The sequence below is a fragment of the Schistocerca gregaria genome, chromosome 7, assembly GCF_023897955.1.
Source record: "Schistocerca gregaria isolate iqSchGreg1 chromosome 7, iqSchGreg1.2, whole genome shotgun sequence".
NCBI classification, from domain to species: Eukaryota; Metazoa; Arthropoda; class Insecta; order Orthoptera; family Acrididae; genus Schistocerca; species Schistocerca gregaria.
In genome coordinates, this window is record NC_064926.1 from 360760483 (window position 1) to 360785422 (window position 24940).

The 24940-nt window shown below is 39.9% G+C and overlaps 1 protein-coding gene across 1 annotated transcript; it reads left to right on the plus strand.

Annotated features, from left to right (window-relative positions):
- Positions 1-13268: 13268 nt before the first annotated feature.
- On the plus strand, positions 13269-19472 carry LOC126281757 (60S ribosomal protein L31). Its single transcript, XM_049980955.1, has 3 exons — positions 13269-13386; positions 13504-13730; positions 19275-19472. The coding sequence occupies exons 2-3, from the start codon at positions 13510-13512 to the stop codon at positions 19423-19425; spliced, it is 372 nt and encodes a 123-aa protein (XP_049836912.1). The 5' UTR covers positions 13269-13386; positions 13504-13509; the 3' UTR covers positions 19426-19472.
- The last annotated feature ends 5468 nt before the right edge of the window (positions 19473-24940 follow it).

Here is a 24940-nt window from a genome sequence, read left to right on the forward strand (position 1 = left end):
TCATGCAAATATTATGTATATGGTTTGGGAAGTCCGATGCGAATCCTTGGTGATAAGATGACATTCTTTTTTAGGAATGCTGCTGAGAAAGTTTAGAGAACTGGCATTTCAAACTGACAGCAGAATAATAGTACTTCTACCAACATGCATTTTGCACAAGGATCACAAACATAAGAGGACAGAAGTTAGGGCTCGTACAAAGGCATATATGCAGTCACTTTTCTCTCGCTCTTTTTCCAAGTGGAACAGAAAGAGAAATGATTAGCAGTGGTAGAATGTGGCCTCTGCCATGCACCGTATGGTATCTTCAGGAGCATGTATTTAGGAACATCTTGGGAAGATCACAAACTGTACCAACTGCTGACGTTTTATTATTTAAGGCCTGTAGTGAATGTGTAAATAGTATTTTCAGTAACGCTTCTGGAATCCAAATACTGGTATGCTAATCAAATTATTTCTACTTAGATGTGAAACTGATGTTGACTACACCATTTTTGCGAGTATATTGGGCACAATGCCAGTAAGGAAACTAGATGATAATTATTTGTCTTTCTTGTCACATTTCAAAAGAGCCTTAGCAATAGCATATTTTAAGCTGTCTTGAAAAATTCCTAGTATCAGTGTGAACCATATATGTTACTAAGGACATTAATTAATAAGTTAGTACAGTATTTCAGAATTCTGCTTGAAATTTCATCAGCACCATATGAGTCTTTCTGTATAATCTCTGTAATTCTATTAATTTAATGAAGGATGTTGGTGCTACTTCTTGTTTCTTAAAGTTATGTGAAATGACATTTTTAGTATATTCTCTTGGAGCTTCAACTGAAGTATTTAATCCTGCATTTCCTGCTACATTTAGTGAGTGACTGTTTAAAGAACTTGAAACTTGTGAATTACCAGTCACAGCATTGTCATTTAGCCTAATTATTATAGCATCTTCTTATCTGATTAGCTATCCTGTCTCCAAATTGACAATGTTCCATATCGTTTCAATGTAATTATCTCTATTACTAATTTCTGTCAAGGTGAACGTACATCTCGACTTTTAACGAATTTCCTCAAAATGTAATGGTATTTTTGTCGTATGCAAGCAATCAGATGTTGATATATCTTTATACAAAATTCTACTCCCTCTTAAGAGAGATTTTAATTCTCATTGTTATCCATGACTTATTCCTTGTTTAAATGGTTTTTCTGAATAACTTTTTGAGATAACTACTTTCAAATATTGACACAAATTTACTGTGAAATTAATTGAATTTGATATTAGCATGTCTTTCTAAAAATGCCTTACCCCATTCTCCCTCTTTTAATTTACTCTTAAAAGATTGGGTTCTGTTCTCATTAATATGCCATGTAAGATGTCAGGCAAATCCAACACCTTCCATGAAAACCCTGACATGATAAGCAAATCCAGTAGTATGTCACATTGCTCTGAATAAATCGTGACATTAAATTAACCAAAGTAATACGAGTAACGAGTGAGCAAATGGAATACCACGGACTAACACAAGAATGCCTAAATGCATGTCATACCTTCCCACCGTGAGACAGACGCAGTTCCAAGGGGAGAAATGAGAACAGAAGCCGAGAGCAGAACCGTGTTAAGCTAAAGGCCCTACGATAAGGGACGGACTGGACACCCACGTCGCCTGCTAACCACTAGGGCCACACCACCCGCAAGTTTTAGCATGAGACTTTTTCGCGTCTCAGGTACGTCAAGGACCACCCGCAAGCCCATGTTAAAAGCTAGAGCCCACCAGAAAAACAGCATAGATCTTATGATAACACAAAAAGGGCCACACCACCTGCAAGTTTTAGCGTGAGACATTTTCCCGTCTCTGTTACATTAGGACCACCCCCCAGCCCATGTTAAAAGATAGAGCCCTCCAGAAGAACAGTATAGATCTTATGATAAAGCTAAAAGGACCACACCAGCCGCAGGTTTTAGCGTGAGACTTTTTCGCATCTCTGTTACGTTGCAAACATTAAAAACATTGCCGCACCACGAAAAGTATAACGTTTCTCATTGGATAGACAGAATTTTTGTAGGTGGAGCTTAAGGTTAACATTGAGACATTGATTGGTCAGATGAAAACACAGCCAGATAGTTTTTTTTAAACCAACTTCGGTAAATTGTAGTAAGGAGAAGGGAGAGTTGCTTCCGAGATGGCGAGGTGAGCGGAGCTGTGCTGCCCGCTGCCGCCCTGACGCTGCCTAAACACCGACAAGGTAATGAACTCACGCGATGCCGCATTTTTGAGCGCTTAAGGCTTTACTCAGAACTGCAGAAGACTCATCTGTTACACCCCCTTTTTGCGTAATACTAGTGTCGATCGTTAATTAAAACTCATGGTGTTCACATTTGCCACTTGAAGTAAAAATCTGAAACGCGATTATTTTTCTGTTAAATAGTTATTGAAAAGCCACATCAGCCACTGTAATTTACGACAAGTTTGATAAGTAATTAAAGATGATTGAGGGTCACTGTAGACCATTTTGATAGTTTTCTCTTTTGTGAAACTTAATTTAAACCTAGATTATAGATGTGATATGGCATAGGGCATCCTCTGATCCATTGCAGAACTTGGAAACCCATTCAGGGAATATTCGTTCACATTTTTGTTGATCACAGTTGGTTTTTACCATCCTGTATTAAAACACTTTCTTTTATCAATAGTGCAATTTATAAACAATGTTTTGTGAGTAGAACAAAATTTACAATGGTAAACTTAACTGCTTTTTTGACGTTATTTCACCAGCTAAGTAAAAATAGGAAAGCCGTTAACCCCTTCCACTAAATTTAGTTAGTATTAAGATTCTTTTACAGGGAGTGCAGTGGAGCTGATGTTGAGATCATTTAGTATTTGGTTATATCATCGCTAGTCTTACTGAACTCTTCTGAATTCTACATGTCATGTGTGGTCTGGCGTCTCCTTACCAGCAACAGGTCCCAGGTTCAACTAGTCAATTCCCTAAAAAACACGCTTAGAGCGTCTTTGCTCGAAAGTAGTAGGGAGACACGATATAGAACAAACAGACACCACCATGAATGTTTAGAGCCATACTACTTTGCATGAACCTTCCTTAGGGGTTTAAGACATATTGTTAGTTTCCAGTACTTGTGCATAATGACCAGGTAGCACATTAACTAGTGCATGCACAGTAATTGTTTCAACTTGAGCACTGTCTTCGATAATGTTATCAGTCTGGGTTCTCCTGTGTAGCTATGCACAAGTTGGAAAATTAACTATTGACATTGTACTGAAAGACCCAAATAATGATTCCAGTTCATTTCTCCTGACCATATCTTTTAAGGAGTCTATGGTGAAATCTCCACAAACTTCTGTTTCCTCTTGTCTGACATGTAATTCAATAGTGCACCTAGATTTCTCATAAGTAGATGAAAGTTTCCTAGAGGGGACTTGTAAAATATTACAATTGCAAGACTAGTATTCTGCAGTAACAACTCACAAGCACATATGTCTAGGTTCTGATTTACACAAACACGGTTTGTATGAATATTTTTGTCTTTTTGTATAGATTTTACATGTGTTACAGTTCCTCCTTTTTATATGTTTACTCTACACAAATATGATGTTTTTTTATAATCCATTGTATTTAATTTTTCTATTTGTGTTGTTGTATTGTGTTCAGAAAGACACATGACATTTGTCACTTCAGAATTTTTCATGGCTTCTGGACACACAAGAGACTCAACTGCCTTGTTTTTGTGGCTCCCAGTGTTCTCGTGAAATAAATAGTTTTGCTTTTCTGAAAAATGTTACAGTAAATTACGGTGCTATTCTATGCCATCTTCTTCTAAGGCCACCTATCTATAACAAGGTTCTAACCTAAAAATTAGCCTCTCTGACTCCAGTAACAATAGAAATTTTGCCTCCTGTTCTTACAATGGCCATTACTCTTTCTGGAAGACTCAACTAATCAGACCTTCACTTCCTAAGCAGGTGTAGGGTATGATTTATGTGCCCCATCTTCCTATTACAGCAACAAGAATAGTCCAGTAGATGAAAATTTGTGTTCGTCAAAAGCAGTCCACTCTGTTGTTTACATGACTGATAGCTGTCCTAACCCAGCATTGGTCATCATGCTGGAAAACCTCTGAAAATCCCACATGTGCGTGTGATATTGCTGCACCCATTTCTTCCAGGTCTTCTTTAATACTACACTCTTAAGTTGCCAGCAAGGCTCCTGGCCATCTTCATCAAAATCTCTTCACAAAGCCCCTATGTTCTCTGTCACGTGGCTAAGCCTTGCATTATGTTTCATGATGCTTGTGACCATATATTCTACACCTAGATTATCTTGTAGCATTTGGCTTGCACCCCTCCTGTGATTGCAATCTAGCAGCAAGACACTTTTCTTCTTACTTGACTTTTCTACTGACCCAATCTTCAAGCAGTTCCTATAAATCTGTTGCATTTTATTTTTATAAAAAATTGGTTGAGGCTCTTCCCTTATTTCAGGTAACAAGTCTACCTGTTTGCTAACAGGAATTTGATCTGTGATTTCTGAGATTTTTTCCCTCTTTTGCTTATCACTTGTCATCTTTTCTTGGCTCCCATTTTCACTTTACCCTTCACCCTGTGTGGTTCAGAATATGCCGTTTCTAATTCTGCCTCAAGATCACAAATCTTTCTTCCCTGTTCCATGATTCTCTTGTCTCCACTACAAAAGCTACATCTCCACAGGAGAGCCTCATCTGTCAATTTTCCGGACTGCAGTCACCCCAGCGAAACATCAACCCACAGTCTTGAGAAGTTTCTCCCTTGCTTATCAAACTATGGCAACACCCATATTTGCCACACATGACACTACATTTTCTGTAAACTAAAAAATACTATACTTAAAATACAATAAAGTAAGGGCTAATGGAAACTTATCTTTCGATGCACTGTACAACACTCTTCTAAACGGTAGATATGCATATGCAGTCAGGCAACAGTAGCCGACCGCGACAGACGCAGCAACAGATAAGTAAATCACTTTTGTGACATTTACGAATTCCTAACCGGGAGCGAATTTTATTATATTTGTGTGCCATAATAATTTAGTTTCTTCAGTTTGTGTGCACAAATTAAAAATCTAATAGTCACAGTTTTCGCGTTTTCGTTTGCGTCGGAAAGTAAACCTTTTTTGTGACATATTACAAGTTTCTTATCAGGGGCAAATTATTTAGTTTCACCTGAGTGCTTCGGTAGTTAGGTTTTTGAATATCTGCGTATTACAAGACACAGTTCATGCGTTTTCGTCAGGGTCTACAGTTGAGTTGTGCAGCACGTGCCGATAGTCCGTTTATCTGCGTAGTTTAGTTTTCCACGGTCTTTAGTATGGACAGGGACTGCGATTGTTGTGTGCGGATGCGAGCCGAGTTGGTGACACTTCGCTCTCAGCTTCAGGCTGTGATGGCTTCGATTACACAGCTTGAGGCTGCAGTCGATGGGCACCACTGTTGTGGACCGGCCGTGGTCATCCAACAGACATCCACGGCATCAGAGTCCTCCGATCGGCCCTCATTGGTGGCCAGCCCAGTTACTGCTCGCACTGAGTTCGACTCCTCACCTGTGGTCGAGTGAGAGGTCGCCCTGGGGCGAAGCAGGCGGTGAAAGACTTCCCAGGCGGCCGCATTTAAGGCCTCCCCGGTTTGTCTAACAAACAGGTTCCAGGTGTTGTCTGTGGCTGACACTGTCTGTGAGCCAGATGCTGTGGCCTGTCTTGTTTCAGAGGAAACCACTCAGCCCGCAAGATCTTGGCAATCACAGAGGGTGGGATTTTTGGTAGTTGGTAGCTCCAACGATAGGCGCGTTATGGGGCCCTTTAGGGACTTGGCCAACAAGGTGGGTAAGAAATCAAATGTGCTCTCCGTCTGCATAGCGGGTGGAGTCATTCCATATGTGGAAAGGGTCCTCCTGGATGCCAGGAAGGGCACAGGGTGCAGCCAACTGCAGGTGGTTGCTCACGTCAGTACCAATGATGTGTGTCACTTTGGATCACAAGATTTTCTCTCTGGTTTCAAGCGGCTAACAGAAGTGGTACAGGCTGCCAGTATTGCTTGCAAGACGAAAGCAGAGCTGACCATTTGCAGCATAGTCGACAGGACCGGTTGCGGGCTTCTGGTACAGAACTAAGTGGAAGGTCTGAATCAGAGGCTCAGACGGTTCTGTGACCGTGTAGGCTACAGATTCCTCTACTTGCGCCAAAGAGTGGTTGGGTTTCGGGTTCCGCTGAATACGTCAGGTGTCCACTATACGCAGGAGGCTGCTACACGGGTAGCAGGGGCTGTGTGGCGTGGACTGGGCGGTTTTTTATGTTAGAGGGTCTGGGGGAAACACAAGAAGGGCTTCAGTCACAAAGGGAGCAAGCTAAACACAGGAAGAAAGTAGATAAAGGAACCATCGGTATAAGAGTTTTAAATTGTCGTAACTGTGTTGGAAAAGTACCAGAGCTCCAAGCACTAATAGAAAGCACTGATGCTCAAATCGTTATAGGCACTGAAAGTTGGCTAAAGCTGGACATAAGCTCAGGCAACATTTTTGTAAACTACCTAACGGTGTTCCGAAAGGATAGGCCAAACACGGTTGGCAGTGGCGTGTTTGGTGCTGTTAGAAGTAGTTTAATTTGTAGAGCTCCTTGTTAGCAACCAGAATAAAATAATAATTGGATCCTTTTACCGAGCTCCCAATTCAATTGATACAGTTGCTGTAAGGTCAAAAAAAAAAAAAAAAAACTTGAGAATGATTTCAAGCACATACCCGACTCATACGATAGTAGTTGGTGGTGACTTTCATTCATCTTCGATTTGTTAGCGGAAACACATGTTTAATTCCAGAGGTTTGTATAAGACAGCATCCGAAATTGTGCTAAGCACATTCTCTGAAAATTATTTCGAGCAGTTAGTTCATGAGCCCACTAGAATAGTGAACGGTTGTGAAAACATACTTGACCTCTTGGCAACAAATAATCCTTAGTTAATAACGAGCATCAAAACCGATTCAGGGATTAGTGAACGCAGGGTTATCGTAGCGAGACTGAATATTGTAAACACCAAATCCTCGAAAAATAAGCGAAAAATATACCTATTCAAAAAATCAGATAAAAATTCACTTGACGCCTTCCTGAGAGACAATCTCCACTCATTCCAAATTAATAATATAAGTATAGACCAGATGTGGCTTAAATTCATAGAAACAGTTTCGGCAGCAATTGAGAGATTTATACCAAATAAATTAACAAACGACGGAGCTGACCCTCCTTGGTACACAAAACTGGTTAGAACATTGTTGCAGAAACAACGAAGCAAACATGCCAAATTTAAGAAGACGAAAAAATCCCAAAATGGGCGTTCTTTTACAGAAGCTCGAAATTTAGCACGGACTTTAATGCGAGATGCCTATAACAGTTTCCACAACGAAACTTTGTCTGAAAACCTGGCAGAAAATCCAAAGAGATTCTGGTCATATGTGAAGTGTGTTAGCGGCAAGAAACAATCAATGCCTTCTTTCCATGATAGCAATGGAGATACTATCGAAGACAGTGCTGCCAAAGCAGAGTCACTAAATACAGCCTTCCGAAATGCCTTCACAAAAGAAGATGAGGTAAATATTCCAGAATTCGAATTGATAACAGCTGTCAACATGAGTAATGTAGAAGTAAATATCCTCGGAAAAGTGAAGCAACTTAAATCACTTAATAAAAGCAAGTCTTCTGGTCCAGACTGTACACCAATTAGGTTCCTTTCGGAGTATGCTGATGCATTAGCTCCATACTTAACAATCACATACAACCGTTCGCTCGACGAAAGATCCATACCCAAAGACTGGAAAGTTGCACAGGTCACACCAATATTCAAGAAAGGTAGAAGGAGTAATCCACTTAATTACAGGACCCTATCATTAACGTCGAAAAGCAGCAAGATATTGGAACATTATGAATTACCTCGAAGAAACCGGTCTATTGACACACAGTCGACATGGGTTTAGATAATATCGTTCTTGTGAAACACAACTAGCTCTTTATTTGCATGAAGTGTTGAGTGCTATTGACAAGGGATTTCAGATCGATTCCATATTTCTGGGTTTCTGGAGGGCTTCTGACACCACACAAGCGGCTTGTAGTGAAATTTCGTGCTTATGGAATATCGTCTCAGTTATGTGACTTGATTTGTGATTTCCTGTCAGAGAACTCACAGTCCATAGTAACTGACAGAAAGTCATCGAATAAAACAGAAGTGATTTCTGGTGTTCCCCAAGGTAGTGTTATAGGTCCTTTTCCTTATCTATATAAACGATTTAGGAGACAATCTGAGCAGCCGTCTTAGATTGTTTGGAGATGACGCTGTCGTTTGTCGATTAATAAAGTCATCAGAAGACTAAAAATGCAAAACAATTTTAAAAAAATATCTGAATGGTGTGAAAAGTGGCAGTTGACCCTGAATAACGAAAAGTGTGAGGTCATCAACATGAGTGCTAAAAGGAGCTCGTTAAACTTCGGTTACACGATAAATCAGTCTAATCTAAAAGCCGTAAATTGAAATAAACACCTAGGTATTACAATTACGAACAACTTAAATTGGAAGGAACACAGAGAAAATGTTGTGGAGAAGGCAAACCAAAAACTGCGTTTTATTGGCAATACACTTAGAAAATGTTACATACCTACTAAGGAGACTGCCTACACTACACTTGTTCGTTCTTTTTTAGAATACTACAGCATGATGTGGGATCCATACCAGATAGGACTGACAGAGTACATCGAAAAAGTTCAAAGAAAGGCAGCACGTTTTGTTTTATCGCGAAATAAGGAGGAGAGTGACACAGAAATAATACAGGATTTGGGCTGAAATAGTTAAAAGAAAGGCTTTTTCGTTGCGACGGAATCTTCTCACGAAATTGCAATCACCAACTTTCTCCTCCGATTGTGAAAATATTTTGTTGACACCGACCTACATAGGGAGGAACGATCACCACGATAATGTTAGGGAAATCAGAGCTCATACAGAAAGATAGATGTGTTCATTCTTTCCATCCACTATAATAGATTGGAAAAATAAAGAATTGTGAAGGTGGTTCAATGATCCCTCTGTCCAGCACATAAATGTGATTTGCAGAGTATCCATGTAGATGTGGATGTAGATTTAGGTTGAACATGGGAAAGGAAATGCACACACATGTTTGCTGAACGTAAGTCTTAGGTAGCAAAACACACAAATAATTTTTTTTAATGGCAGTCTTAATCAGAAACTCTCAGGAAATTATGGGAAGCACTGTGGTGTATCCAAAGAACAGAAATCGACTGATGGTTGGCAGATGTTGAGACTAGGATGTAAACACCACATACACTCCTGGAAATTGAAATAAGAACGCCATGAATTCATTGTTCCAGGAAGGGGAAACTTTATTGACACATTCGTGGGGTCAGATACATCACATGATCACACTGACAGAACCACAGGCACATAGACGCAGGCAACAGAGCATGCACAATGTCGGCACTAGTACAGTATATATCCACCTTTTGCAGCAATGCAGGCTGCTATTCTCCCATGGAGACGATCGTAGAGATGCTGGATGTAGTCCTGTGGAACGGCTTGCCATGCCATTTCCACCTGGCGCTTCAGTTTGACCAGCGTTCGTGCTGGACATGCAGACCGCGTGAGACGACGCTTCATCCAGTCCCAAACATGTTCAAAGGGGGACAGATCCGGAGATCTTGCTGGCCAGGGTAGTTGACTTACACCTTCTAGAGCACGTTGGGTGGCATGGGATACATGCGGACGTGCATTGTCCTGTTGGAACAGCAAGTTCCCTTGCCGGTCTAGGAATGGTAGAACGATGGGTTCGATGACGGTTTGGATGTACCGTGCACTATTCAGTGTCCCCTCGACGATCACCAGAGGTGTACGGCCAGTGTAGGAGATCGCTCCCCACACCATGATGCCGGGTGTTGGCCCTGTGTGCCTCGGTCGTATGCAGTCCTGATTGTGGCGCTCACCTGCACGGTGCCAAACACACATACGACCATCATTGGCACCAAGGCAGAAGCGACCCTCATCGCTGAAGACGACACGTCTCCGTCCGTCCCTCCATTCACGCCTGTCGCGACACCACTGGAGGCGGGCTGCACGATGTTGGGGCGTGAGCGGAAGACGGCCTAACGGTGTGCGGGACCATAGCCCAGCTTCATGGAGACGGTTGCGAATGGTCCTCGCCTATACCCCAGGAGCAACAGTGTCCCTAATTTACTGGGAAGTGGCGGTGCGGTCCCCTATGGCACTGCGTAGGATCCTACGGTCTTGGCGTGCATCCGTGCGTCGCTGCGGTCCGGTCCCAGGTCGACGGGCACGTGCACCTTCCGCCGACCACTGGCGACAACATCGACGTACTGTGGAGACCTCACGCCCCACGTGTTGAGCAATTCGGCGGTACGTCCACCCGGCCTCCCGCATGCCCACTATACACCCTCGCTCAAAGTCCGTCAACTGCACATACGGTTCACGTCCACGCTGTCGCGGCATGCTACCAGTATTAAAGACTGCGATGGAGCTCCGTATGCCACGGAAAACTGGCTGACACTGACGGCGGCGGTGCACAAATGCTGCGCAGCTAGCGCCATTCGACGGCCAACACCGCGGTTCCTGGTTTGTCCGCTGTGCCGTGCGTGTGGTCATTGCTTGTACAGCCCTCTCGCAGTGTCCGGAGCAAGTATGGTGGGTCTGACACACCGGTGTCAATGTGTTCTTTTTTCCATTTTCAGGAGTGTAGTTATTCACTGAACGAAAATTTTAAATCACAGAATACAAAAAACAAATGATAACTAAAAACATGATGTATTTAACAGCAGTTTTAAACAGACAGTATCGGGAAAGTGTGAATGAGCACAGCAATCTGTCCAAAACAAAACGCAATGTTGCCCGAATGGATGTTGCCACTGTCAGAACGTTTGGAGTACGGGACTATTTGCCAATCCAGGTCCTAGAAATCAGCCTTAGGATAGTCCATACTTAACTGCTGATTTGTTTGATAGATAAGCTGATCTTGCAATGACACTTTACTTAATGTCTTCCTGTTTTGATATTACCATTAGCTTCCTGTCCTCTAGGCAAGATTTTATCCACTGATTTGGGAACTCACTGATACATTTTTGGACCAATTTCTGATTAAGAAAGTGATGGTCAGTTGTGTGACGTGCTTTTGTCAGATATAGAAAGATACTATTGGCATGTTCTATGCCATCCAGTGCTTTAATGAGAGATTCTAAATACTCACAGACAGTTGTTAATACAGACTTGGGTTTGCTATATCCATGCTGATTTGATTACAGTAATGCTTTTTTGTAATGTAGCTAACAAGCTTGTTAGTAAAAACTCCTTCAAAGATCCTGGAGAAAACACTGTGCTGGGATACTGGACGATAGTTGTATACATTTTTAATGTTCTTTCTTTTAATAGAGGGGTTACTTTAGCTGTTTTTCAGGTTTCTGGGAAACATTTGTATTGATAAATGTTTGCTTACAATGTACATTAATGAATTTATATCATAATCAGAGGTCTTTCTAAACACATGCGGTTCTATAAAGAATTTAGAAAAGGGAAAAAATTTCATTGAAAATTCTGTATTAACAGAGGGAAAGTCAATTATACTGAAGAAGAAGAATATGGTGTTTTGTGACATTAATGGTTTCTTAGGGAGGAACAAAGAAGAGAATGGATTATGTGACAATTCTCTATATATTTCCTTCTAAATTGTTTTGATATTTTTAATTTATTTTTATTTTCTCTGTGAGTTAAATGTTAATGGTTTGAAATATTAGGACGTCACTTTTACTGTTATTTCAATGCTCAGAAATTTATCACACCAACTTTCTCAAGAATGCCCTTTATGAATTTTGATTTGTTTGTTAACAGGCTTTGTCATTGGAAGTTTCGTTATTGTAGCGTTATTTTCTGACTTTATATATCGTGGATAGTATCTTATAACCTCACATTCACTATTCATTACTGGGTTAAGCTAACTGATTTTATGGTGAAGTGGTGTACATTGAGTAGACTACTATTTCACATTCTTTTTCCACTACATTCTGTTGAGTCCAGTATTACTTGTTCTTTTGTTTGTTATTTTATTGATGCAGTTGTTTTCGTCGCACATTGTAGGTTGTATGAGCGCATGTATATTTTCTTCCTTCTTCCACATAAGAGGACGAATATCTGAAAGTGAAACATGACTTACGATTTACAGAACTGAAAGAAAGCAAAATCGTACCTTGTTCATAAGTTGGTACATAAACTTATTTACAATGTTCATTAAATAAGGGTTCTTAATCTTGAAATAGTTGCCACTATTAAAGTGCAAAAATATCGTAATCTTTGATATGTGTGGTATTTAGAAAGAAGAAAATCCAGTGGATATTGTGGAAAGGCTCCCAAATATCTTTTTCATGTGTTTGTATGTAACGTACACTATTTTTTCGAGCTATTAAATGTCATTGTTTTGAAATATTTTGACGACACTTTCCCCATGGTTTCAATTCTCAGTATTTTGGGATGCAAACTATGTGAAGATGATCCTTTATAAATTTGGTTTTGGTAATTAATGAATTTTATTATTGCTAGTTGCTTAACAGGAACATTCTGAACATCCCTTGGACTCAATTAAGAAAAATAATTTTTTACAAGATCGCAAAATGTTTTTCGCAGTGCACTCATGACAAAAAGAGAATTGCTTGAAGATGAATTTAAAATTGTGATAGAGAGTTTGTTGAAAGTAAAGGCTTTCTGTAACACAAATAAATTTAAATATAATGAAAAGGAAGGTTGATCTTTTATTTCAAATGTTACATTATGCAACCTTATGGTTTACAAACTAATTTGTTGTCGATGTAATTTGTGGAACAAACGTAATTATGTGATGAATATTAGATAAGCAGTATCTGTGTACTAAGAATTATGGTTGACCTGCAAATACATCAGTTTGAGTTCATTCATTTCAATCGACGTTCTGCGAATGCCACAAGAAATCAATTTAAATTTAATTCCGATAGTGTATTCTCACCTGTATCACGGAATGTGTCTTATAATCTCACTATCATGTGCGGTACTGGTTTTATCGAAGAGATCTGTTGACTCTCCGTATAACGTGAACAGGCACCTATTTGACATTACAAAGCCTTTCGTTACCTCGAAGTGTGGAGTGAGTCGACTTTTAGGTAAAATTTGTGTTTCCAGCGACATTGCGTTTCGTGGTGTTGGCAACACTGCAGTTATTTTGTCTTTACGCGTAGCGTGGTGTGCGATCGCGAGGGGAAGTGGTGAACGAAGAAAGAAATCCGTTAATAGTGTTGCCATCGATTTATTTTTTGGACTAATAAGTAAATATTGTTGTAGTTGTTTTCTTGGTTATGGCTATTATGTTAGTCGTAGGCACACAAATTCAAAATTCCATATAATGTCTATGTTTAATGAGCGCGATTGCATGTGTCTTGCAGCTCAACATGGTGAAGCCGAAAGGTGAGAAGAAGAAATCGGCGATCAACGAGGTAGTCACTCGGGAATACACAGTTAATTTGCACAAACGGCTTCATGGCGTTGGTTTTAAGAAGAGAGCACCGAGAGCCATTAAGGAACTTCGAAAATTCGCTGTTAAGCAAATGGGCACGCCTGATGTCCGAATTGACACAAGATTGAATAAGCAGGTGTGGTCCAAAGGCATAAGGTACGTATTTTAAATGTTATCTCGTTAGACCTTTATGTTCGTACAGTCGTTTTTATAGTTTCTTTTAAAAGTTGCGTTTTTCGGACTGGTTGCATAAGGTTTAGTTTTTCCAAAGCTTGAGAACAGTTGTCGAATTCGCATTCCTTCTGTTCGTCGTTGAGTTATCTTTTACAGAAAATAAATCTTCTCAAAGCATGTATATGCCGATGGTGTGTGTGTGTGTGTGTGTGCAAAAAATGGTGGCATTGGACGTTGTTGATCTCCAGATATAACATTCAGGTTCTGTAATTAAATTTCTCTTAGTGTTGTCTGCTGTGGATGATGGTGGCGAAATTGGTAACTTCGTCAAATCTTATGTCAGAGGCCTGCTAAGTTTAAATTTATTCCCCCCTTGAGACAGGAGTAATGGTGCATCGAGTAATCACTGAAGACTTGAATGTTTGTCATAACTATAGTCATGCGTGTGCTGTAATTGGGTGCTTATGGAATTATGAAAACACCAATTGTTCCTTACAGCATACAATTCATTGCGTGCAGCTGTTTTCCTCCTTAATCTCCATTTGAGTCATAGATATTACAAATGTATCTCTTCTGAATGGGCAGTTGGATAGTAGACCACAAAACCATAAGCATATCATCTGTAGTTATGGTAGGGTAATGCAGCTTGCAAGTTACAAATATAACACTTAAACAATATATTCATGAACTGCAGAGGCTTCTGTGTAAAGTCCCAGAATAGCGACAGTGGTCACTTAGTACATGGAATAATCGTGTGGGCTGAAGTAAAATATTTGGTTTGGTAACAATTAAAAAATGTGTTGAATATAAGCACAAATTTTGTAATGACTTCTTTGGAGGACTTATTCATTGAACTCAAAAGCAATGCCTTTTGTGTTTAGGGGTCATAACTTTCATGTTTTAATTCTACATCAAACTTTGAGATTACTGAAATTGTTAGCTCGGTTTTGTACAGTGTATAACTGGCCCTGAAGCATAAATTGTATTGCAGAACTGGTAAAAGTTGAAAATTCCAAACAATAGAAGGGTTATAGGACAAGTGTGTGACATTATTTGTTCAGGCTAAGGTGTCATGACAAGACAGGACAATTGGCAAATTTGCTGTATTGCGCCTGCACAGCCTCTGATCTTCACGACACCATAGCTCTGTTAGTGTTGGTGAAGCACACATCCTGTCTGTTTTGTTGTGTGGTCACTTATATAGCTAGTCGGTAACACAAAATTTCCTTAAACACTGTTGGATTCCAACATTCTGAAGCTATTGTTGTTTTGTAGTTGTGTACCAATTTCTGTGATTAGGAAATGTCATGCTCACAGGCACTGAAATTTAAAACATCTACCGAAATCACATTTGTTCTTGGTGCAACATAACATAGTAAGTCTGAGATGTCACATCTGTGTAAAAATGTGTTGCCATACCTTCCATCTATCTCTTTACAGTTACTTTGGTAATTAAGAAACTTTTCAAGTTGCATAGTACAAATTGCACACTCATTCATTCATAAGTCAAACTAGACTACACCAATAAAATTCTTTTTTTTTGTTGACCGTGTTATCAGTATCAGCCACTGTTGCAAGTGGCCTTCCTCATGGCTTCATGTTGAGCTTACTGCAGAGAGAAGAGAGATTGATTTTGGTTGTTTATAGTATTGGAGGGTGTTGTTAATATAATTTGATGTGGTACTTGAGGTAGGGTGTTAAAACTTCTTAATTGGTCCGTTTTCCTTGTCATCTTTATTGGTCTATTATTCCTTGTCATTGGTGGATAGAGATATGCTTGAATGTTTTTTTGCATAATTTCTTGCCATTGGTGGAAACATGTGAATTATAAACGAGCAGTAACTGTGATGTTCCACTGCTTACTTCACATGGGGGCTGCGGTGTGCCTGTGCTCTGTATACATATGACCACTGGAGTATCCCACCCGCCTGTGTTACTTTGCACATTCTGTCCTCCTGTGGTGCTGTCAGCCAAGGTGTTGCAAGCCTGTACCCGTCCTTTCCTCATTTTGAGGTGGTAGCTTTGCTATTTCTATCATCTCTGTAATCTTCCTCTTCAATGTAAATGGCTGTTTGGCAAGTATGCGGACTTCATGGAATATTACCTTTTTATTGCACTTTTCCTGGTGTTTGCCATTGATGACTTGGTATGTTGCCCTAGTTGGCTATATCTTTCTGTGCAGTTCGTGTTCTGATGGCCACCCTGTCTTGCCTACATAAACCAGTCCACATTTGCAATTGGTATCATAGACTCCTTTGGTTTTTAGCTAGCCACCTGCATTATTTTGATTGTTCTGAAAGATTGACTTGATGCTGGCTCAACAGAATTTTGCTCACACATCAGTGACCCCTTGTACTTATGATAGTAGGCTACTTTCCATGCTTCTTTCTGCTCTTCCCTCATGCCTTTGTCCCTTGTTGTCGTAATTAGTTTTGTCTGCTGTAACTGTTGGCTCCAGAGATGTATTTCAGGATTTGTAGTTCAGCCTTTTGGTGATAAGCACAATAATTAATGTTTGATATGCTAATAACATTGAAATCAGCTCGAAGGATTATAAAGAGTCACTGTAACAATCAGTGTTAATTTAGTTAAGCGAAAGGTGAATGTATTTAAATTCACTCGACAGCTCGCAGCCACAAACATCAGATTTGATGTTGTTTGGTGACAGTCGCATATCTCTCTAGTACATTTAGTGTTGTGGCCTTTTCTCTGTGGAAATGCTGGAAGAATTTCCTCTGACTGGTTCTGACGATCCATTGGCCACCACTCTAACAGCTTTTGGCTAGCCAGAAATGATTCTACTATAAATTCTTGATCAAATGCAGTCAGTCATGGCTTGTCTGTTTAGGCTCAAAGCCACAGTGCAGAGCATTTCTGGAATTAACTAACATTTCTTGAGGTGAAATGTTTGTCTTATTGTCATTAATATTTAATAACATTTTTGTGCCTTTACCTGAAGGTTTTTCTGGGAAATAAATTAACTTCTTGGTAGACATGAAAGTGGGTTCTGTAAGTATTAGTCATGGGAAATGATAAAGGTTCACTTACAGGGCACCATGACTCTTCTGTTGCATGCTGGTGTTGGCAATTTATCATTGTTTGTAGCCAGTCAGATGACATTCTAGGTAGCAAGTGTAGATTTGTTCAATCTTAGTCTTTATTGCCACAAATATTTGGTTTTTTCCCCCAAATGTCATGATTTCCAAGTTTGTTAGGGTGGACCTCAACTGTCATCACATTTGTGATTCGTTGTGTTTATTTCCCATTGTCCATTATGTGAACTGTCACCACCAGAGCATGCAATGGAAGAGCTGCAGAATACATGTACACTGTGTGATCAAAAGTATCTGGAAACCCCCAAAAACACGTTTTTCATATTAGGAGCATTGTGCTGCCAGGTACGCCATATCAGTGACCTCGGTCATCGTGAGACAGCAGAATGGGGCATTCCGTGGGAACTTACGGACTTCAACCGTGGTCATGTAATTGGGTGTCACTTGTCATGTCTGTATGTGAGATTTCCCACAATTCCTAAACATCCCTAGGTCCACTGTTAGTGAAGTTGAAACGTACAGAACAAAAGTGTTCAGGCCGACCTCATCTCTTGACTGATGGAGACTGCTGACAGTTGAAGGAGGTCGTAATGTGTAATAAGTAGACATCTATCCAGACCACCACAGGAATTTCAGACTGCATCAGGATCCATTGCAAGTACTATACGGCAGTTACGCTGGAGGTCAGAAAACTGATTTCATTGACGAGTGGTGGCTAATAAGCTACACATCGTGCTGGTAAATGTCAAATGACGCCTCACTTTGTGTAAGGAGCATAAACGTTGGACGATTGAACTGTGGTGAAACTTGTTGAGTGATGAATCATGGTACTCAGTGTGGTGATCTGGTCATCTGCCAGTGTGTGTAGTACCAACAGTAAATTTTGGGGGCAGTGGTTTTATGGTGTGGTTTTGTTTTTCAAGGTGGGGGTTTGACCCTTTGTTGTTTTGTGTGCCATTATCACAGCACAGGCCTACACCGATGTTCCAAGCACCTTCTTGCTTCCCACTGTTGAAGAACAATTTGGGGATGAATGCACCTTTCAACATGATCAAGCATGTGGTCATAATGCACGGCCTGTGGCAGGATGGTTACATGACAATAACATCCCTCTAATGGACTGGCCTGCAAAGAGTTGCCTAACCTGAATCCTGTAGAACACATTTGGGATGTTTTGGAAGGCTGGATTCGTGCCAATCCTCACCAACGTGGATACCTCTGCTCAACGCAGTACTCCGTGAAGAATGGGCTGCCATTCCCCACGAAACCTTCTAGCACCTGACTAAACGTGCACCTGTAAGAGTGGAAGATGTCACCAAGGGTAAGGGTGGGCGAACAACATATTGAATTCCAGCATTATTGATGGAGTGTGCCACGAACAACTCATTTTCAGCCAGGTCTTCAGGTACTTTTGATCACAGTGTAGCAACTACACTTGGTCTTGACATTTATGGAATTCAGGAGATTGTAGATAGCAGACTCTTATCTTCATACGTAACTTCTTGACTTTAAAAGTTGACTGCCAGTTAGAAGAAAAATACATGTTCACGAAATATTCAGGTGGACATGCTATTGTAGACCTCATGGCAAGGTTGGTTCTTCCTGAGGAGACATTCTCATAAACAGAAACAGTACATAGGTTTGGAACATTATTTACATTTTGTTTAAATAATTAATGGAAAATCTCATATAAAGATGTGAAACAATTACTAACAAAGAGATAGAGGGGCTGGCCAGTACTTACCTCAGCTCAGTACAGCCGATAGAGACACAAAAAACAACCGAAAATTTAAGCTCCTAGCTTTCGGAATAAATGTTCCTTCATCAGGGAGGAGAGAGGGGAAAGAAAGGGAAGAAGGGAAAGTGGATTTAGTTACTCACAACCCAGGTTATGAAGCAACAGGGAAAGGAAACCCTTTCCCTGTTGCTTCATAACCTGGGTTGTGAGTAACTAAATCCACTTTCCCTTCTTCCCTTTCTTTCCCCTCTCTCCTCCCTGATGAAGGAACATTTATTCCGAAAGCTAGGAGCTTAAATTTTCGGTTGTTTTTTGTGTCTCTATCGGCTGTACTGAGCTGAGGTAAGTACTGGCCAGCCCCTCTATCTCTTTGTTAGTAATTGTTTACATTTTGTTTAAAATACATGTTAGTGTGTATGGAAGTAGGTACAGGTAGCTGTAAAAAAATGATTTATTTTTAAAATTCTTATACAGTGAGTATTTTATAGATTAAATCCAACACTGGTAAAGAACGTTGACTTTCACACACATGCTGTGTGTGCTGGGAATGTCACCTATCTAAAATGCTATAGTATCTCTGGGTTTTCCTAGAACAATTAATTATAAAGTTATAGCATTATTTATGTTTAGTTTTCAGTTTAAATATTTTACAATACTATTTGAAATATTTTAAGTGGAAAAGTTTAGTTTAATATCTGCTTGATATTTATTAAAATAAAGAAATTGCTTTTACAGGAATGTTCCATTCCGCATGCGGGTTAGACTGTCGAGGCGGCGGAATGATGATGAAGATTCACCAAACAAATTGTACACTTTAGTTACTTTTGTACCTGTTCCATCCTTCAAGGGACTACAAACAGAAAATGTTGATGCCAGTCAAGAATAATTTGGTTGGAAGTTATAAAATATTTGTACATTAAAATAACTCTGAAACTCCAGTGTTTCATTTCAAAAAACACCCCACAGCAAACCTTAAAACAGCTTCATTTCATATTAAGTATCATTTATCATTGTAGTGTTCTATGGCTCATTGGGTATGTTGTCAATGCGGTATGTAAAATTTACTTGAGAAATAGGTTGATGAATATTATTAGTTTTTTTCAGTTTTGTTAATTTGGTGGAAGGCTGTTACTAACAAAATGGATTGTACTTACAAGTAGTTTGATTTTGTTAAAGTGAAGTAGACGCACATAATTGGACATATTAAACTTCACAATAGAATAAGTGATGGTCATGAAGTGACTCGTATGTTGTCGATTTGTCAACTCAAGGAGCCAGTAGTAGAATTGTAGGTAATCTGAGAGTATCAAGGAAAAAGGTGGTGTTTCATCATGAAATTGTTGTCTTTCTAATTAAGAGCTTTGGTTTCTTTGACAACTTTGTTGGTGTCGTACAGAGGGTTATCTGGTAGTCCTGTGGTCATGTAGTTGCTCTGTGCATAATATAAATAAATTATGTGAAGTAGAGGTTGTTGATCAATTTGGAAAACGAAGGAAGAGTGGAGATACAGCTGGATGGGAATCTGAAAGGTCTTAAATTTTGTCATTGAGAGTTTGTATGGAGAAAGTATGATGGTGGACATATGTTACTGTGCCTTACAAAAGGCTTATGATATATTGGTAAACAAATTGCAAATAATTTTACATACATGCGACTGGGTTTATACATGCCACAATTAAGCTCATTTGAGGGAACTGGTTATTGTAGACACAATTTTGGAGGAGAGGGATTTCTGTACGCATCTGCTTGAACAAAGTTGCAGTTTGAAAACAGTGGACAGCCAATAAAGTAGAGAAATTGTTAAAATAAGAAAACTACAGATTAATGTGGTAGTACAACTCTTGATAAACAAGACACTACAAAGTCAATCACAAATTTATTTTTAAAAGTAGTGTCACATGTATTTGAAGTAATATTGTGTAGGGTATTTGGGTTGTAGCTGAGATCACACGGATCTTACAAGACTGGAATGGCTATTTATGTTCAACGCTAAGTCAAACTAAACTAGATACTTCCTTCATTGTTGATAATTTTGATTCACTGATCTGAAACAATAATTTCGCTTTCTTTTGTAAAATGCGTGGAAAAGGTTGTTTTGGGGTTTCAGTTATTAGGTGGGAGCTTGATTTGTGGAGAGTGAGGAGTACTTTTTTTTGCTGCTCATGGTTTTAATGGAGGGTAGTTAACTTCAGAGATATTGTCTGTAGTGTAATATCAGGTCTATGTGAGTTTATTTTGATTTATTTGTGAACCCAAAGTCAGTGAATATATCAAGTTCTTGAATGATAACTTATCTATCCATTAGCTGTTCAGCACTAACTGCTCCAGTTTGCTGGCTGCATTATTCACAAGTAGTTTGCTCATTGGATGCTGTGATAAGTGTAAATTGGCACTAACCACTGTATTTTATACTTCTGTTCTAGTTGCAACAGGACCTTTTTATCTGTTTTCTTGATACTGTGGTGGGTGTGATACTCCATATATTTAGTTTCAGTTCATGTCCGCAGAAGAAGATTCGAGGTGCATAAATATATTTAAAAAAATTGCTGTATTTTAAATGTGTCTGTGCTGTCATTCAGTTGGAAGCAATGACTTTATACTGGAGAAACACAGTACCAAGTTGTTGACAGAGAACAGTGTGCTTTGAAACAAAAGTATAATCTTTGATACAAGAGTATTAAAATAGAAAACTTTTCAAGACAATTTTAAACTACCTTGGCTACATGACAAAATCACAAATACATGAAATTTGTTCACTGTTGTAAATATGGACAATCATCTGAACAATGGAGTAGTGGTGAAAATTTGAGCGGGAATCAAACATGCATGTCTGAAGGAATGATGCATGATACTTCTGGACAACACTGATTTTGTAGTCTCACATAAATCACAAATAGTTGTCCCAAAACTTAAGTTTGTATATGTCCAGCCTTTTATCAGGACAACGGCCGTTTACTATTGCGACAAAAAAATAAAAACACCTAAAATCGTAAGGATGACTGAAGGTGTTTTTATTTTTTGTCACAAAACTTAAGTGGTCAGTCATCTCATCTACATACATCATTGCCACTGAAAATTAGACATCTGTATTTTAGTCTCGAATATGATGGTGTATTTTCCAGATGAAAAGGCTTATGAGTAATTTTTGTAAAAAAAATTTAAAAAAAGCATTACAAGAAATGTTCAAGAACAATGTTTGTCACTTTAACCATTTCACACCCAAATTTTTTCTGGGGAAGGTAAATTTTTAAAATACTGTTACCATTTTTGAAAAAAAAATTTGTACACATTTGTGTACACTGGGTCTCAATCAACACTGAAATCATAGCAGACAAAACTAATTTATTTAAACATTACACATCAATTTGAAATCATTTACACACAAAACACATCCAAAATTCACCATATTTTTCATTAAAAATGAAATGAATCAGGAATTATGTTAATCCTAATTGACATGAAATGAACGGAAACATTTTTTTCCCTTTGACAGACAAAGATGTACATTACATTTTTCACATTTTATTTGTGACCGTCTCTTGCATTCCGGAAATTTGCACTACTTTCATGAAGAGCCAAGTGTTGTGTTCCATCGTACTGAATCTCTTCAGGAGGCCTAGTTTCTTTTCATTGTCTTTGAACAGGTGTATCTGGAGGTGTGGCAGATGGTTGGCCTCGTTTTCTATTGGAGGTATCCATCCCACTTAACACTAGAACATCAGCCAGCTTTGTACGAAAGTGTAGGAGGTCCATTATTTTCTTCATTGGTAGACCAATGGATTGTCATTTTTACTGCAGCAAAATCTACAGCATGGAAGATAGCTCTGAGTGTCCATTTCTTTGACTTTAAATTGTGGTATGACTTCAATTGATCAAAAAGATCAACGCCGCCCATACAACGGTTGTAGCATTTTACAATCTCTGGTTGATCACTAGTAACATATTTACTTTCTTTCTTGTCCCAGCATTCAACTTTGTCAATTTCTCCTTTTCCAGTAAAATTAGGGCCTATAACAACTGTTTTGTTGTCAACACATTTTACCAGTGTTGTCATCTGTGCTACAAATTTCTTCTGAAAATCCTCTTTCCTTCTTCATTGCCTCCTTATCTGGTATTGGAGGAGTATTTGCAAAACGATTAACTCTGACAGTTCCAGCAGCACAAATGTTTTCTTGTTTCCACGCTTGGAAAAGCTTGTATGAAGAAAAGAAATAGTCAAAATATATCTTATGCCCCATTTGGTTTTTTATTCTCTGGGCTAATTGTAAAAGTACTGTTGGACCTTGGCCAAATTCCTTCAACAAAGATGTCTGAAATTTAGTCGATGCTCACTGATGAAGAATAAAGTCATAGGCTTGTTCACTCTTACCACATAACAAGTACATTTTGATACCCCACGGAGAAGGCTTTCCCTTCACATACTGTTTTACTGACAGCTTCCCTGTGAATGGGATCATTGCCTCATCAACAGCAAGCTCTCGCTCCACAGATAACTCCAGACATCTGTTACGGATGGCAGTATATTATAGGCCGAACTTTATAGAACTTGTCTTTATTGTCTGCTGGTATAGCCATGTTGTTAACAAGATGTAAATTTGTTCTGAGTTGGAAGAATCTATTTCTAGGCATACTGTCAAAGAATAATTGGATTTTCAATGTTGTGTCCCAATACATTCGGACTCTAGGAAATTTTAGAGTTCCCATAATTTCATGAAACCCAAACAAGATTTGGAGTTCCGCTGGTGTAGTTTGTTTGAAATTGCTAATTTCACTCTGCAAGGCATATAGGTTTGTCATATCAGCCATAGTACTAATAAGATCATTGGTAATGTACTTGCTGAAATAAGTTGAAGGAGAAAGTTTTTCCTGTTCTTCAGTACATTGTTCCCATTCTTAACATGAATCCAGTATAGAGAGAGGACGATAACACCGCTTGATGTCCTTTTTTTCTGACAAAATGTATTTTATACCACTGAGATCATTGTTGGTAAGTGGATCACTGTCTTGAATATCACTATCTACATCTTCATGATTACTTTGCAATTCACATTTAAGTGCTTGGCAGAGGATTCATCGAACTACAGTCATACTATCTCTATACCATTCCACTCCCGAACAGCGTGCGGGAAAAACGAATACCTAAACCTTTTTTTTGTTCGAGCTCTGATTTCTCTTATTTTATTTTGACCATCATTCCTACCTATGTAGATTGGGCTCAACAAAATATTTTTGTTGGTGACTGAAATTTCGTAAATACACTCCTGGAAATTTAAATAAGAACACCGTGAATTCATTGTCCCAGGAAGGGGAAACTTTATTGGCACATTCCTGGGGTCAGATACATCACATGATCACACTGACAGAACCACAGGCACATAGACGCAGGCAACAGAGCATGCACAATGTCGGCACTAGTACAGTATATATCCACCTTTTGCAGCAATGCAGGCTGCTATTCTCCCATGGAGACGATCGTAGAGATGCTGGATGTAGTCCTGTGGAACGGCTTGCCATGCCATTTCCACCTGGCGCCTCAGTTGGACCAGCGTTTGTGCTGGACGTGCAGACCGCGTGAGACGACGCTTCATCCAGTCCCAAACATGCTCAATGGGGGACAGATCCGGAGATCTTGCTGGCCAGGGTAGTTGACTTACACTTTCTAGAGCACGTTGGGTGGCACGTGATACATGCGGACGTGCATTGTCCTGTTGGAACAGCAAGTTCCCTTGCCGGTCTATGAATGGTAGAATGATGGGTTCGATGACGGTTTGGATGTACCGTGCACTATTCAGTGTCCCCTCGACGATCACCAGAGGTGTACAGCCAGTGTAGGAGATCGCTCCCCACACCACGATGCCGGGTGTTGGCCCTGTGTGCCTCGGTTGTATGCAGTCCTGATTGTGGCGCTCACCTGCACGGCACCAAACACGCATACGACCATCATTGGCACCAAGGCAGAAGCGACTCTCATCGCTGAAGACGACACGTCTCCATTCGTCCCTCAATTCACGTCTGTTGCGACACCACTGGAGGCGGGCTGCACGATGTTGGGGCGTGAGCGGAAGACGGCCTAACGGTGTGCGGGACCATAGCCCAGCTTCATGGAGACGGTTGCGAATGGTCCTCGCCGATACCCCAAGTGCAAGTGTCCCTAATTTGCCGGGAAGTGGCGGTGCGGTCCCCTACGGCACTGCGTAGGATCCTACGGTCTTGGCGTGCATCCGTGCGTCGCTGCGGTGCGGTCCCAGGTTGACGGGCACGGTGCACCTTCCGCCGACCACTGGCGACAACATCGATGTACTGTGGAGACCTCACGCTCCACGTGTTGAGCAATTCGGCGGTACGTCCACCCGGCCTTGCGCATGCCCACTATACGCCCTCGCTCAAAGTCCGTCAACTGC